Source organism: Alligator sinensis, unplaced genomic scaffold (assembly GCF_000455745.1).
Source record: "Alligator sinensis unplaced genomic scaffold, ASM45574v1 scaffold521_1, whole genome shotgun sequence".
Taxonomy (NCBI): Eukaryota; Metazoa; Chordata; order Crocodylia; family Alligatoridae; genus Alligator; species Alligator sinensis.
In genome coordinates, this window is record NW_005842374.1 from 157343 (window position 1) to 174872 (window position 17530).

The 17530-nt window shown below is 42.5% G+C and overlaps 1 protein-coding gene across 5 annotated transcripts in view; it reads left to right on the forward strand.

The window, feature by feature from the left end:
• Window positions 1-17530, forward strand: part of AMOT (angiomotin) — a 77472-nt gene that overhangs the window by 19749 nt on the left and 40193 nt on the right. For 3 of the 5 annotated variants that reach the window (XM_025210823.1, XM_006029367.3, XM_025210824.1), the window contains exons 2-3: window positions 13565-13725; window positions 14759-15677. In XM_025210823.1, coding sequence (XP_025066608.1) covers window positions 14806-15677 — 872 coding nt within the window. In that variant the 5' untranslated portion in view covers window positions 13565-13725; window positions 14759-14805. Of the gene's footprint in view, window positions 1-9706; window positions 9786-11778; window positions 11832-13564; window positions 13726-14758; window positions 15678-17530 lie in introns of those variants that run through there. The other 2 variants (XM_006029366.3, XM_025210822.1) reach the window with 2 other exon arrangements.

Sequence of the window (17530 nt, forward strand, 5' to 3'; positions counted from 1 at the left end):
AAAACCGCCACGCCCCTGGTCGCGGCCCTGCGCTGGTGGCGGGGAAAGCAGCCGGCACTGGGGGCGGTTTGAGGGACACTCCCAGCGGGATTGCTTCTGCCTCTGGAGGGTGGGCAGGGACCGGGGAGGGGGGTCACAGCTCACGCAGCCCCTTGCGCGGAGCAGGACGGGCCCCAACTAGGTCATCCCGGCCGAGGCTTTGTCTGGGACCACCTCTCCGGGTGACCTGTTGCAGGGCTTCACCACCCTCCTAGGGAGAAAGTTTTTCCTTGTATCTAATCTAAACTTGCTTCCCGTCGCTGCAACTTAGTTGCTCCTCGTTCTGTCATCTGAGAGCAGCTCCATCCTCTTCTGAGCCCTCCTTTAGGGAGCTGAAGGCTGCTATTCAGTCCCCTTGTAGTCCTCTCTGGTTAGCCAGCGGGCGGGAGAGTGGCTTCATACGTGCGCCGGGATCATCTTGGCTTTCGCTAGATTTCTTGTCACTGCACTGAAAATAGTTATACATTGACAGAAGTGTTTCTACTGTCTGTTCTTCCATGTAAAAGGTTGGTCACCCATGCCCAAGAAGTCAGGTGTGGGCCTGTCTATAACAGGATATTTAATTGTCAGGCACTTTTGATGTGCATGGGGCTGTACAGAGCCTAAACGAAGTTAATGATTGCAGCAAGTTTTTATTATACCTAGGAGTGACAATACAGCATGAACATCTGCATGAAACCCCGTGCCCAAAGCAGGGCAACGATACATTTTGTGGTTCGCTTCTCTCTCTCTCTCGTGTATTAGCGTCCAACCATCTTGCAGGTACATTGTGGTCCAGGTGTGCTATTATATTAGTCTTGTGTGCTTGTCACTTGATCCCCCCCCCCGCTCTGCCCTTCGTGTCCGGTGTGAGAGCTGCCAGTGTTGTGTGTCAGCGAGAGCTGTGCGATACTCTATCCGGAGGGTGCAGGGACTGCTCCTCTCCTTGCAGCATCATGGTTCTGTATTGAAAGGCATACCATCCCCTTAAAGCAGACCTGGCTGCTTCTGCAGCCTTCTCCTTTCAGCTGGGTTTTGCTGTAGCTAATGCAGGAAATGCCATGTTTGAGTTTGCTACGTTTCCTGCTCATCTTCCTTTGCTTTCGAGAGGGGGCCAAAAGGGAAGTGAGAGAGATTTCCTGTTCACCTCCCTGGGAATGGGGTGATGAGGCAGTATCCTTCAAACCAGTGGATCTCCTGAGATCTGCAGACCTTGGTATTTCTGTTTGGCTGCCCTGTCTGCAGTGGGAGACAACTGGGAATTTTATCCCAGGCCTAGACTTTCTGGGTTACCTGGACTGGATGGTTTTTGAATGGTGACTTCCATAAAACTTACTAATTTTCTTTTCACATGAGAATCATAATAATGGTCACGAAGTACAGAACTATAACTAGAAACCATCCTGAGCCTCTTAATTCATTATCCTCCAGGGGACTGATGCCCCAATTCAAGAACTTGTCTTGGTCCTGCAAATGTCTGTGGGTTGCACTGCTGTATCCCCAGCACCGCTCATCAGGGAAGCAGAATGCAATGATTGTGAATCTGGTTGTGAATTTATAGGGTGGCCGCTGTCTCAGCTTCATCTTTGTGACCCTCAGTTTTGGCTGGAGACTGAGTCTCTCCATTGGCAGGGTGCTGAATCGGGTCCCAGGGCACAAGCAGCAAGCTATGGAGCCGGTGTGCCGTCTTTTATGCTACTTCTGCACTTCCAAGGTGGCATGTGACATCATTGGCTCTCTTCTGCTCATGGAAACGGAGCAAAGATTATTTTGGCTTTTGCCAACCAGACTATCAAGCAGCTGTGAATTGAGTGTATGGTGTGTACTCTAGTGCTGAATGTCATAGCTGGGTCAGTAAGCCATCCCTTACCTGTGATTTGAATGCCTGGGTTCTCAACAGTGTAAGAGGGCAGGTGATTTGTAAATACTTGAGAGTTAAGTTCAAAAAATCACATTTCATAGGTTACTAGACTGAGTGCCTGGAGAGGGTATGCTATAAATATGAGATTCATACAGAAAGTGTGGGTAAGTCCTTTTATCTCTGCTGCCTCCCCAAATGACGTTATATGACCACGGTGTCTTTAGAGATTATTTTTAATTCTTTAACTTCTTTACATTCGAGGGAGTTCCAGGAAGACACTTTGAACCACTTTTGTCAAGTTCCATTGGAGTTATGATGGAATATATGGCACTCATAATAATAGCCAAAAGGAATTAAAGTTTTGTTTTGTTTTTTAAATGCAAAATGATTCATAATGCCTGGGCTCTTCAAGTTGGGCTTAACAATGTGTGCAAACATTGCCATCTGGTAGGGATCTGTCTGGGATAAATAAAATCTATGTTTGTAAATGAAGGCTTGCACTTTTAGATGTATCCTGATTAGCACAAATCATTCAGTTTATAAAACAGTCCCAAGACTCTCAGAATAGACATACAGGGAATTTAACATTGGTTCTCTCTTTCTCCTCACTTCTCCCCCTTTTAAGCCAATTGTCTTCATATGGCATGTGGTAACAGGACGACAGCAGTTTGGTGCCATGCTTTCCAAATGATGTCAGTAAAACACGTGATTTTTGCAAATTCCCTTTCTTTTTGCTTTCTTCTTTTTTTGCTGCTGAACATGGCAGGAAATGATGAGTTTGTCAGTGGGGGTAAACTTCACACACAGGGATACAGTAGTCCATGTACAGTGCCTCTCACAATTAGATTCTTCTGGTCCACAAACAAGGCTCTTCTGCACTACACAACAATTAAGTAAACCTCCAGATTTCCTGTCAGGGACGGATTTGTTTTTTTTGACATGATGCCAGGTATCTGACAATGATTCAGAACATCAATATATTAAAAGTATAGCAATGCTTCTTTATTTCAGATTATTAATTGTAAAGGACAGTTCAAATGGGAAATTACCTCTTCCATGCTAATATGAAAATGGGGTTTATCCATGAGTGAACCCATCTTTGAAAACCTCTTTAGGGGCAAGCCACTCACTCTCATTTCTTTATTCACTTTTGTTGATGGCTTTTTAAAAGTGCTGTTGATTTTTATCCCACTGAAAGTACAACTGTTTCTAAATGCTAATAAGATTTTGTTTTAGAACTTGGCCTGACCTAAAACCCCGGTGGTCTATCACCTGTAAACATATGGATTTTGGATCCAGAGCTGAATGTTGTATGGCTTAGGCCATGTTTTAAAGGGAAATCATGTCCTTGTTCTTGGACTGGTAAATGTTCCCCACCCCTGGATGATGTTCCCTCTTCACATAATACTTTTAAAATTGAAACAGGATGCTTTCTTCCCTTCCCCCCACATACTTTTAAGCATGCATCCCTATTTTCACAGCTTTTTGGTGCTAGGGGCAGATTTTTTTGGTTGGGGAAAATCTCCCAGAAGGTTTTCTAAAAGGGGAAAAAAAGCCTTAAAGATTTTTTTCCCCTGTCATTGTGGGCAATGTAGTGGGAGTGGAATGTCCTCTGTTGCCAATGTTTGCTGCTAGGTATCCCCCTTCCATGGAGACCAAGTGTTTGCAATAGTGTGAGAACAGCCATTCTCGGTTGACTAGCAATGAGGTTGAAGGCTCTCCTTGTTCCATCCAACTGGAATACAGCGAGGATTTGGCCGTCTTGGTCCTTTGTACAAGTGATCCAAATTGCCCGTAGCTGTCAGTATAAAGTGCCGGTCAGCAGAAGAACTGAGATTCAGCCCATTGCATTGAATCCAGTCCACAATAAGCTGGATAATTTTCTGTTTCCAGGAATTTTATTTATTTTTTTGCTTGTTTTGTCTAACTCAGGGTTGTTTACTTGGGTGGACTTCCATTTATCTCTTTCCTGTTCTGTACCCCAGAGGGCATCGCTGGGGTTTAACTCCTTCATATTGGGGGTTAAAATTGTGCACTGGGCACTAAATTATTATTTTCCCTCCATATTAATTTAATCAGCTGAAAACTATATTTAGATCATTGTCTTTATGAGAGAACAGGCAATTGAGTTTCCTCTGAATTCAGATTGACCACATGATGCACTCATTTGTAAGCTCTCTTAGTCCAGAGAGGGAGTCCTGAAGCTGCTTTGGATCGCAGAATCCTAGACACAAACCTACAGGCCACGTGCCATGAGGAAGGCTTTGAGTTTGTTTGGTTTTTTTTGCAAAATAATTTGTTTCATTCTTTGCGTACCTCTAGTTTATTGATTGGCAGTTTGTCTATATGAATACTTTACAATTAAATATAGTGGGAGACATAAAAAAACAGTATTCCTATAATTTGCTTATAAAGTCTGCTCTGTTCAATTGTAAATTAAATTTTAGGAGCTCAGGCAAAAATCTCTCAATCTAACCTAGCAGTAAGTAATAAAGCAGTGAGGAACATAAAGTCAATTACATTTTAAATATATAGTGTAGTCGATCTCTTTCTTGCTGTTAAACCCCCTGAGTGGAATTTTGCAAAGGCAATGTAATTTGTGTTTAAACACCCAGGCGTGTTTTCTAAATAACATACCCAGATATTATCATAGAAATGAGTAAATAAATAGCCATTCACTGTGAAGCAAACAGTTGAAAAATCAGTGAATGAAGAGTGGATTTATGGCTTTGCTCTGCTAGAGTTGATGAGTGACATTTAAAAAAAAATGGAAACAGTAACAATACACCTTTTGCACGCAGCATGCAATATAGAGTTATCCAAAGTTTGTTTTAAAATATATTAATATTGTGATGAGTATTTGCTATGCTGACTAAGTAAATGAGGTACTTGTGCTGGAATCTCGCTCAGTGATTTATCAGGGAAAGTTGATGCTAAACAGGCTACCTAATTTTATTTCGGCTACCCATGACAAGTGTCTGACAGGTCTCGTTCTTGTGTCTGACAGGTCATGTCATAGATTTGATGTGGAAAATGCAAGTGCTGTCTCCCTGCTTGGAACAGCCAAATCCTCGTGTGTTTTCCTGACACACCACTCTGGCCTCAGTTTGCTTTTCTGCAGAGGATGCTCTGCCATTCATACCTTTATCCCCATTACTTTTAAGTTCCCAGGGAGACTTGTTTAATTTATATGACAAATAGCAAGCTTCTATTAAAGAAAACCTCCAGAGCTCCAAAAGGTGCCACAGAGTCCAAAATCATTCAACTACATTTTAAAGCAAAATATGTGAAAATCATATTAATATTTAGTTGTTTCCCCTGTAACAACTGAACATGTATATAATATGATTACGATGTAAAACCAAGACCTTGGGTGGGATGAGAAGATCCCTTTTGCCTGCATCACCTACAGGAGTTTGTGAGCATGCATGCCTTTGTTTAGCCATACCTCAGGTCACAAGTCTTTGATCATAAGTTTGTACCATGGGCTGGTTTAATTGTTTTTGTTTTTATTCAGGGAACAATTCGCTATGGCTTTTTAAAATTGAACGTTCATTTTGATGCCGCTTAACCCATCAGTGACAACATCAATTCTCACTTGTTGCACATTCCTAGTAGAACTAAACACATTTCTTTTATTATATTCTGTGCCCAAAACTAACCCTTGTAGCAGGAACCCAGAGCCCAGTATGAATAGCTTTCATGGTAGGAGCACATCTCAGGCTGTCTTTGTGACCACTCAGGGCATTTTTGTAGAGGCCCCCTTTTCCTGCTGCCCATAATGTTCAGAAAATCGCTTTCCGCCTTCTCCTTCCACCAATCTCCTAGGATCTCTTCCTGCTTTCATCAGTGTGCAGAATACATCAGGTTCATGTTTTTTGTGTGGTAGGTAATACTGAGAAACATCCCACCTTTCCACAAGACACTGCTGCTTACTGTTGTGTCTACCAAAGTACACTCCTTTGATGGGCTGCAGCTTCTCAGCATGAAGTTAAAAACCTCTCTCTTGTGTCCTGGCCCCCAAGTAAAAAAAACATGATAATCCAGGAAAGCAGATAATAAGCTGAATCACCACTCCATTTATATCTATAGCGGTCTGGGTGATAAGTTTATGGCAATGGGTTGTATGATGTGGTTGCTTGTGACCGTGAGGGACTGGACTTGGTAACCCAAGAAGATCCTTTCCAGACTTTCATCCTAAGCTTTCCCTTTTCTCATGCTAGCAGATAGGCTCAAATGTCCTGCCACCATGGACCTTTGCAGGCTATTTCAAATTAATGGTGAATCCTCTATGGCAATCAGCCAGGCCTTGTTGCACTATGGAGAAATGAAATCTTAGCCCTGGTGTGAAGGGCAAATAAGTTCACGTACACAATCACAGGCTCTATGCAGGTGAAGAACCCCATTCATGCAAAGTTGCCAAGCTCCTATGCAATGCCAAGCATTATGTCATGGGACAACAGCAAAACCTCCACTGCAAAAGCCCTGACAGTGGATCTACCAACACCAAACCAGTTAGCTCCCAACTGGTAACAAGTGGAGTGCTGAACTTTTAGATGGTGAGGGGAGCTTTTCCACAATGACAGGAGCTCTTGTGCTGTTGTTTTGCATCTGCAGCTCTGGTGGCCTTTGATATCCTGATGTTTAGCCATCACTCCTGGTCATCCCAGTGCTGACTAATTTCTCTCCCTCCAAGTCACTACTGCCTGACCAAGCCCAGAAGTGGTGCTTCACTCAGCAGAGGTACCCAGATAAATGCCTTTCTGAAGGACCTGTTTGATTACATCCTCCTGCTCCTCCTCCTCCATTAGCCATATATCAGTGGCATCAACTGCCTTACACAAACTACAAAGCCCAACCCACCTGCTGCCTTGACTTCAAAGGCCTGTGTTTCATCCTGTTTGTACAAATAATTGCCATGAAGGCCATGCTTAGCCTGCTGCCTGACAGCAGCATGGAAATGGTGCTGACAAAATGAATACAATAGCAGGAGAGGAATCACAGAAGTACCAGAAATCATGATAGTTTTTAATAGGCAGCCCATAATGTACTGGGAGAAAAGTCAGAGATCATAGAGCTGAGTGACAGTGTGTTGCCCCATGGGCTGTCTGCGCAGAGTAGTTAATTTGTACCAAGCACAGAGTTGTGTGGATTCAGTGCTTAACTAAGACACAACTTTAAAGCAGAACAACAGAGGTGCAGATGCCCTTGTTTCTATTATAATTCAGTTACTGCATTTTTGAGTGAAAAATCAGCTTGATGTAGCATCTCCATGTAGATAAGGACTAAGTTACTGGTTTAAACTAGAAATCAGATATGAAAAGATTTACAATGATTAAAAACCTATTCTACTTACACAAGTGCAAGGTGTGTGTGTGCATGCACCTCTGAATTCCTGGCTTCTTGACCAAAGTCATCTGCCTGACACTTGAGCACCAAGCTCATGACACACATTAGCACAAAAACAGGATGATGCACAGGCATATGGAGTAATGCAGGCAGACAAATTTGCTATAGTGGAAAATCCTACTAGGCCTACATTGCATACTAGTAAACAAAGTCCTTTGGCTCTTAGCAGTTCCCAGAGCTATACCTGGAGATCTGGAATAGGTTGTTTTTTTTTAAGATCAGCTTTACAGAGCATCATTTGAACAGAGGATGCACACTGATATGACAAAATGGGCTTGTTGGTGACCTAGGGCTGTCCCTGTGCTACCACAGTAGAGCAGTCCCCCTCATTGAGTCGTACGTAGACTCTCAGAAAGGTCCATTTACAGTCCATTACAATGATGAATCATTTAGAAGTTGTCAGTATTTACCCATTAGATGGTCAAATATGTATTTGCTCAGTTTCTTTCTAAAAATAGCTCTCTCCAAAATTAAGAGCTGGATTCCAAAACCTTCCTCCCAATAATGAATCCCTTAATTCTAGGCATGATCAGTTCCAGCAGAATTATTTGTAGAACAGGGAGCTTTTCAGTAGGTGCAAGGGCTGCTAAAACCAGGACGTACACAAACTTAATGCTGTGACATATTGGGAAAAGCAGGGAATTCTATGCTCTCATTACGATTTAGTAGTTTTCTCACCTTTCCTCTGCCAGTTTATATTAAGTTAGGCCCATTGCAACATTCAGACTTAGTATCAGGAAAAACTACACAAGAATAACAGTCTGCCTGGGGAATGTATGCTGATTGTCTCTGTGCTTTAAGCTTTTGGGGTTGATGTTTGCTTTTTTTTTAAATGTAGAAGCTGATTCTGATGTTTTCTTCTTAAACAATTTAATGTTTTGATCTGATTGGTAGGGCCAAATGATCTGCCGTAAGCATTTTGCTCCCTCCTGATAATGCAGATGAAACTGGTTCATGCGTTTTGAAGACTGCAGTTTAACTTCACATGGTTTTCATTATCTGAGGGCCCTGAGGAGAGGTCTGGACTAAATCAGCAAAGGAATGAAGAAACCACACAATGCAGCAAAAATGACGCTGCTGCATGCTTGGGATACTTGTGGGACGGGGCTCCTGACGACAGAAACGGAGCACAGCCTGAGTACTAGGAGTAGAGTGATCTGAACGCGCAAGCTAAAATGTTGAATTAAAAGTGCGGTTTGGGTTTGACAATAATTCACAAAGCTGCTCTGAATAACCTGGTGAAGATGGTTACGAAAAAGCCAGTGATGTTCAAGGTGGGTGGATTTGGCTTAGCACACATCGGGGACCAGATTTACCTGTGACTTAATGTGATGCAAGGCTGGGTCTATATTCAAAAACTTGCACCAGTGTAACTAAATCCATGCAGGGTTGATCTAGTTGTACCGTGTCAACATTTTAAAGTGAAATCCAGTCCCTAGACAAAACTCCATTAACTTTGGTGGAACCACAGTGCATGTGCAGGAATGACTGTGTCTGCTGCTTCAACTGTAGGCTCCTCTGTACACTGTAGTAGCCGTGTAATAGATCCCAGACACACTAGCAGTTTCGAACGTGAACAAAAGACTGTCGCAAGCAGTGGAGAAAGCAGGATTACTTTAAATGAGCAGGTCTTGCAGTTTGACCAGGATGTCAGGCAATTTGACCAGGATGTCAGGAATAATGCCCTTGACCCTTCCCAGCAGTACTGTTGAGTCTAGTTTTCCTATGCTTCTAGGGAATGTTTAAATCCTGTAGCAGTTCTCTAGTGAAATACTGCAACTCAGATTCATAAAACATTTCAACTGACATTTAGATTTGTGGACCCTTTCCTGCTTCCTTTTTTTTTTTTTTTAAACTGTAAAATCTAAATTATGTTGGACTAAAGTTACTTGCCAGTGTCCTTCCTAGTAAGGAAATTGGTACTGAAGAGTGCAAAGTGAGAACAGGGAAGGTGTTTTCACTTTGTCCTCAGCTGTGTTACCTCAGGAGGCTCTTACTCTCTCTGATGCCATGACTTCTCTTTCTTAGGCTGGTACAAGTTGGGTTTTCTCAACTCTCAATTAGGCCTGCTGAGCCTTTATGGCCTTGTGACCCACTTCCAGTAAGTTGATCACTGTCAGATGAACTGATTCTTGCTAAAACTCAACTCTAGATTTGTCTAGTCAGTCATATGAATGATGATCAGTCTACCTAGGGTCCTGAAGCCAGCTGCGGTAGTGCCTGATGATCTAATGTTAAGAGCATGTATAATACTTGGACTACTCTGGGCGGCATTGTTCTTTGTTTTTAGTTGAAAGGAGGAAGTTTTTCTCTTTTGTACGGTGACTTTGTCCCTCTGGTATGAAAATGAGTAATGCTGACATCACGTCATGCACCTGCTGGGTGCCACACCTGCAAGATCATTTGAGACAGTCAGCAGACACGGGCAGCTTGGAAAGGGAAGGTTGAATTGGAGCTAGGACAGTGCATGAACTTAGGCGATAAGTTCGTGCTAATGGTATGTACCTTTGGTTTCCAAACCCGACATCCATTTGGGGGAAGTTTTGCTTGCTAAAAGAATACCAGATTTCTGGGGATTGTGGGTGTATGGCCCTGAGGTTTTTCATTGGAGTAAACTTTTATTCATAAGGGTAATCCTTACAACGGTATTTTATCTTTTTGGAAGGGGTAAAGTATAGTTAAGAGTATTTAGTTATAACCTGCATTATTCATTACGTAACTTTATGGTCCTCGTCTTAGGAACTTAACATATCTAGGCTCTTCAAAGTATGTACATATGCATATGGACTTTATCCTACCTACCCTTGTCTCATCTATGTGGCAAACTGGGAAGCTTGTCTTTTTACTGGTAGGTTACTTCGAATGCGAGCTATCAGCTCTGCTGTTACCTAGTTCTTGTTGCATCCCTTCACCCCTTTATCACAGTATCCAAGTACTTCTTGAGATATCGCTTCATTTCTGATGCAGTTCAAGACTATCACTTTCTCACTGAGCATCTCCACACTATTCCTCTGCAGCCAGCCGGAGCCAGCAAGACCATATCTTCAACTAAGCAGAACATGGTATCGGCCAGAAAAGCCTTTAGGCCACTTGTGAAACCCACCCTTTGAAGAGGCTGAAAATATTTTGCTTATGAGTTCAAGCCCATAAAGTCTGTGTTTTGTAATTTTATTTGAATAGATGATTTTGTATTGAGCATTACAATTGCATGTGCTTAAGTGAACGTCAGCCCTTCTGAGGAGGTGAACCTGTTCTCATCTCACCTGACGCATTATTTAATTAGCTTCTTGGCTAAACGGTAATTCAGGGCAAGTATGTACAGGCGGCATTTACAGGGAATCTTACATTCCACTTAATTTCGTAAGAAGAGAGATGCTTCCCTTCACCTGTGAGGCCATTATTGCTCCATGCAACTTAATTTAGTTATAGTATTAAAGCCACTTATCAAGAGTGGTGAGCATTTTACTTGTCTAAGCTTGCTTCTTTTTTTAATTCAAGAAGATGTGTGTGATGCACAGAAACATGGGGCTTTGTTCTGACAGCTGAGCAATGTAACCATTTAAAATTCTTCATTAAATCTCTGGCAATTTGACTGGGTGAGTGACAAGTGTCTTATGGCATAACTATAGGGCATTTAAAGTAGGCGCCTCTGCTTTTACATGTCTACAAAATGACATGCAAACGTGAGTCTTGTCTTCAGTGACCCAATAGGACTTATAGTGTTTCTTCTGCTACTAAATACCACAAAAAAAGGCCACAGAACGGAGAAATGTTAATGTTCATAGAACAATGCTTTCATGGGTGCTAGAAACACATGGTGAGAAGCCTGCTAAAAACAGCCAGCATAGATTCAAACCACAGAATTCACTTCTCCCTGGTTCCTTGCAGCAGAATTGTGCTCTGGAATTGAAACATTCATTTTATAACCCGTGTTTCTGACCTTTGTGGAGAAAGCATGAACCACGTGGAAACCAGCATTGTCTTGCAGAGTTTGGCAGACTGAAAAATAAATGTGAAATGTCCCTTGGAACTTAATGGGTTAAGCCTGGTGCCTGTAGATATCCGTTTAAAAGTGTCAGCACAAACTACTTTATAGCATAAGTTAGGAAATGTTATGCTCCAGCCTCCTCAGATACCAGCTGACAAAACTGCCAGTTCCACCTTGACAGTGTGTTTAGGGTGCTTCAGGTAGTTTTGATGCAAAAATCTTTGACATGAGGAGAGAGAGCAGAATAAATAGAAGGTAGAATCGAAAATAAACACCACCTGGGCTGCAGTACTGTTTCACAGTTGTTTGAATGTTTGATTGTCTAAAATATTCAGCTAAATGGATCTGCCATAACATTTCTAGCTGACTCGCAAGAACAGAATCCAGAAATCTTGTTGCAGCAGTTGCACAAGGTTTTGTTTGGCAATAATAAAAATGGATAAGGTGGAGCTAACAAAGTGGGCTTATCACATGGCTAATAGCTAGAGTTCAGAGTGAACACTGGCCAGAGATCTCCCCATAGTGTGGCTGGATTCTTCTGTTCCAGATTTTCAGGTATGGATTGCAATTTGGACCCAAAGTACTAAGGGAATAGTTGAGTGGTCCTTAATCAAAGCTGGTAATCTTTTGGATTTCAGTGTGGCCTTGCTTGTTCCACCGGGCCGTTGCAAGAAGCTTGCATAGTCTTGATGTAAAAGCATGTGTGTCTGTGTGTGAAATGACTGCACAGAACTTTATACTATTTCCTGCCTAATAGGAGGGAGTTAGATGCACACAAATTGAAATGCTCTGTTGAGAAAAAATCTTTTGAATTGAGAGGCAAGATCTGTGGACTTTTCCTTCGAAGTGGATTGTATCTTCCTATTAAAACAAACAAAAACTACATGTGGCCAGTAGAGACAAAAAGGAATAGTTGGGTGGAAAGCAGCATCATATTACAGGATAAAAACCTTTTTACGCTCTCATAAAAAAGGTTGCTTAGGGCAGCTTTTTTTTTTAACAAAGATTAGATGATGGTATGAGTGGGACTAAGAATCCTTGAACTTAGGTTGTGCAATACTGAATAGGCTAGAAATGGCCCTTGTTATCTGCTATCTTAATGCCTGGTTTAAAGGATCTCTTGCTGCATATTTGTTGGCAGCTGTTTTCAATATACCCTTCTCAAACTAAGTCACTAGTTAAGAATTTGATGTTAGGTGTTTGTTCCTAGCCACCATCTTGCAAGTGCTGTACTGTACTGCACAACACAGCCTTGTTCCACAGTTAGATATTGTTCCTGTGCCTTGAAATTGCTGCAGACACTCCAGAGTATTTAACTTACAGATCTATTATAATTTTTGTTGGGTGTGAACATAATACGATGGACACAAATTATCCATGTCAGCATTTTTTCACGGCATCTGTACATTTATTTTTTGCAGCATTCCAGAAATTGCACTTTCCCCATTTTCCTTGCTTTGTTTTACTTTGTGTATAATTGTCTGCTCTTAAAATACCTACAGGCTCTGAATACAAATATGGTGAAACCCACATCATATATTGATTTATCATAATATATGATTTTTGATCTGTTTATTGTCTTCTCGTTTCAAAATTATTCGAAGTATTGTACATTTCTGTCATGATTTTCCTCCTAGAAGGGAAAAAATAATACAGGGGTGTAAGAAGAGGTTTGGGAGTTATGTCTAGGTTGTCCTATACTTCTGTGGAGCCTATAGCAAGTGTTCCTCATTTTCTCAGGCCGTAGAATAGAGATAATGCTCTCCTGCTTGCCTCACAGAGACATCCCGAGTCTTAGTTCATTTATGTATGAAATGCTTTGAGTTCCTGTGACAAAAGTTGTTATATCCATTGGAGACATTGTATAGTACGTATTTATATACATGTGCAGTACCACTGAGAGGTCCATCTGCCCAGAGCATCGTTTTCAGCACTGCAGCTTTCATTCCTGCTCCTCCTCAATCTCCCTCTCAGCCCCCCACCCCAAGGGAACAACTGGATTTAAAAATCACAGGGAGGGTGTGCGGGGTGCAGGAAGGGAGATGATTCTTCATGTTTTACTCAGACACACAAATGAGGCATTTGTTCTCAAGGCAAAAATCATGATCAAGCAGCAGCAGTAGGCATTGTTGAGCAGTGGGATTGTCTCACCTTAAAGGGACCAAAACTATTGGGTTTGGGAAGAATGGGGAATGCATGAAGGTTTGACAAGCACTATTGACCAAGCTTGGTAGTTCTGGGTGTCCTAACTGGTGGCTAAAGTTAATTTGTTTTTTTTTTCTCCTTAGAATTTTGTTGGGAGTGGAGAGAGCATCAAGTGATCCAAATTACTGAAGGGACAGAGGCCATTTCTGAGCGGTGACTTTGGACCTGCAGAAGGCGGCCAAGTGTCCTCCTATGTACTGGAACTGCTCCTTCTGACTGAGGGACTCTCAGTAAAAGGAAATAGGTATGTAGCCACTTCACACTTGATTTAAAAAAGGGTTAGCATTAGTGTGTGTGTGAGTGCCACAGTGTGGAGGTCATGAGGAAGCTTTATGGAATAAGAAACATTTCAATGTTCTCTGTGTTAGATTTTGGAGAAGAACATTTTCTCTTGACAGTATAAGCACAGGCGGTAGTTCGCAACCAATATATCTACTCTAAAAACTGTCATGAGCGAGATGTGGAAGCAAGGTGGTTTTGTAGCTAAGGCACAAAAAGAAGATTTCATACAATTCAGAAGACCTGGATTTTAATCCCTGGACCAGGACAAGTCGATTTTACTCAGACTTTTGAAAGAGACCATAGATTTTTGGAGCGTCAGTTCTTATGCGTCCAAATGGACCTTATTTTCAGAAGTGCTGAAAACCCATAACTCCTAATGCCGTGGGAATCTGAATCTGTAAGGTTATTGATCACTGAGCCCTTCTGATCTGTGCACATGCTTGACATTTATTTTTATAGATTTTTTTTTTTAAATTACATTTTTATCTTTTTGGACTTTTAGATCTAAACTCAGCCTAAGAATTTAATTTTTGTGTGCCTCAGTCTGGCAGTTCCTTCTCTCTTGCAGTTGCTTAGGGGGAAACTGGTGTTATTTAGACATCACAGTTTAAACAGAATTCATGGAGTTCCCCCTTATCCTTATACCTTATCCGTGTCTACATGGCAGTATTGTGAACCATTAGTTCTCTGTTGGGGGTAATATGTGTAGTGTAGATGTGGCTCAGTCATTTTACAGGTCTTTGAGCCAGCAAAAAATTGGCTGTCTAGCACATAGCTCTACAGCTTGTAGTTAATAAGTTTTGAAATTACATCACTTCCACAGGCTTTGCTACCTTAGCAGGCAGGTCCTTTCCACATCTAACAGCTGTAATGACCCTTATTGTTATGAAAACCTTTTCTAATCTAACCTGCGTTTTTCTAGTATTTCAAGCCATTGCTCCTAAATGGCCCTTGCTTGATCCACTCGAGCTAATAACCATGTCTCCTCTCCTTAGGTCAAGGGCAGCTTTTGCATTCCACTCAAAAGGCACCACAGTTTGAGATGAGGAATTCAGAAGAGCAAACAGCTACGACAGTTTTACAGCGTCTGCTGCAGGAGCAGCTCAGATACGGAAACCCAAATGACAACCGTAACCTTCTTGCCTTACATCAACAAGCCACAGGAAATGCACCCCCTTTCAACAACAGTGGGAGTCCAGTGTCTCAGAATGACGGGCTGAGCTCCCAGGACCATCAGCTTGTGACTCATGCTGCCCGACAAGAGCCCCAGGGCCAGGAGATTCAGGTGGACAACAGCATCATGGAGAAGCAGCTCTCTCCAAGACTTCAGAACAGTGAAGACCTCCCTACCTATGAGGAAGCCAAAGTCCAGTCGCAGTATTTCAGGGGCCAGCAGCATGCCAGTGTTGGGGCAGCATTTTATGTAACGGGGGTAACCAATCAAAAGATGAGGACTGAAGGGCGGCCCACAGTTCAGCGAGTGAGCCCTGGGAAGGTCCATCAGGATGAAGGACTCAAGGACCTCAAGCAAGGGCATGTTCGCTCACTGAGTGAAAGGCTGATGCAGCTGTCCTTGGCCACCAGTGGTGTCAAGGCCCACGCACCTGTCACAAGTGCTCCTCTGTCTCCGCTCTCTTCTCTTTCTTCTCAGCAGCAAAATGACCCATACAAGAACTCCAATTCCAATGATTTCTACAAAAACTCAGTGCAGACGCCTCCCCAGCCAAACATGAAAGGGATGGAGCACAGGGGTCCTCCGCCAGAGTACCCATATAAAAGTATGTCCACCCCACCCATGAACTGCAAACCTCAGGACCCTGGACATTTCTATGGTGATCACCGTATGAGCCAGCAGGGGAGATCCGATGGGCCTATGATGAGATATCAGCATCCTCCTGAATATGGCTCCATCAGGTAAGCAGACTCTTAACTGCTTTTCTAGGCTGGTGGCTTTTAGCTCTGTAACAAGCAAAGCACGGTCTGTTTTTCCCCCTTGTAGCAAGTTGTCTTTAAACAAGGATCCTTTCTCTGTTGTTAGCCTGTACCTGTGGTGTGGTAAGATCATGACTTGCTTTCTGAAGGAGCCAGTTTTCTAGTTATGCTGCTGATTGCGGTTTGATTTTTACAACAGAGCGCAAAGCTGGGCTCTGCGGTTCCTGGATCATGCAAGGGCCCTGCTAAAAGGCCGGGGCTGTAGCATGATTCACTGTTCAAACTTGCAGTCCCTTATTGCAAGAGTAAGCCAGGCTTTAATTAACATCTTCCAGGACAATAGATGTTCAGGGTGTGGCCCATTGCCTAAGTATTTTTATATCAGATAATTTAGGAAAGGGGAAAGTGATTGCAGACAAGAGTGATAAGTTTACCTGAGTTTCCAGCCTTCATATACTGAGGCAAAGGTGGGAATGGAGAATGGGGTGCTGTTTGTTCACTGCTTGTTTAGCAGTCGCTTTCTCTGCATTAATTGGCATTCCACTCTGCTCTGGTTTGCTCTAAACTGGATCCTGTTTGGGCCACCACTGATCTCCTGGTGGGTGGAGCAGATCAAGTTTAATAAACCAGAATGAGAACTTTGCTTTAACCTACGTTGTCCTTTGTCTTACTGTATGTTCAGATCCAGCCAGTGGTTGAGAATTTTCTCTTAAGAGGGAATTCCACTTGAAATGTTCCAATCTAGTGGATATCAGCCCACCAATTCCTGCCTTTTTTGCTTGAAAGATGATGTAAAGCAGAAAGGGGATGGTGGGGGGCAGGATGATGCATCACAAAAGTGGGGTGTGTGCATGCACACACGTGTGTGCGTATACAGAAGGAAGAGGCTGGCCAATATTCTTGCAATGGATTCAGAACTTTAGAGAATCTGAATCTTTTCGGGACCTTTCCAGCCCTATAGGGAGCTATTTTCAGACTTCGTTCACCATTGTTCATGATCTGAAATGACTTCAGCAGCATACAAGCCTGGTGAAAAGGCCCTTTGATCTGGCTAAGTAAATAAGAAAGAGGCCAGGAAAGGGGGAAGTAGGTTTTTTTTTTTTCCCCCCATTTTATTTTTTTGGCTACTGACTTCAGAAACTTGTTGCAAATAGCTTGCAAAATCCACAGGCAAGATGAGGCCTTAGCTCTGTGCAAACAGGAAAGGGCAATCAGACTCCTAATGATTATCTCTCAGTGGGAATATACAATGTTACCAGTATCAGAGACTGCCTGCTTGCTGTGTTGAGAGAGGTATTTGAAAGCATGCCAACAGCCAGCTTCTCGGTATGGGATGATTTTTTTGTCTGTACTAGATGGATCTCAGCCACTAGAGGAGATTCAGAGGGGAGGAGGATGGAGGTTCAGTTGGCAAGTTTTCCAGTACAACAAAACAAGGAAAATGTGTCTTCAAACATGTATTGGGAATCTAGTGAGGTTACTTTTTAATCAGAGGAGCTGTGCAGAGAAGAGAATTCCTTTGCAAACAACTGCTGAAACAGTGGAACAAATATAAGACTAAACTTTTAGCTGCTAATCCATAAATTATGGAGCCCCCCCCCTTTTAAACAAACTGTCATTAAAACAATAAGCCTCCTGTGCAATTAAACATACTACTGCAGAATGGATTGGGCATTTGAAAAGTGCACATCTTTTAAAATGGGAATGCTTTCTGGATGCCAGGCAGGGGCAATGAATGGCTCTTCAGCCTCTTTCTGGAATGACACAAGTTTTTTTTTCCTATTAATGCTGTTTTCCATGCAGTGGTGTATGCATCTGTCAGGGGTTGGGGGGGA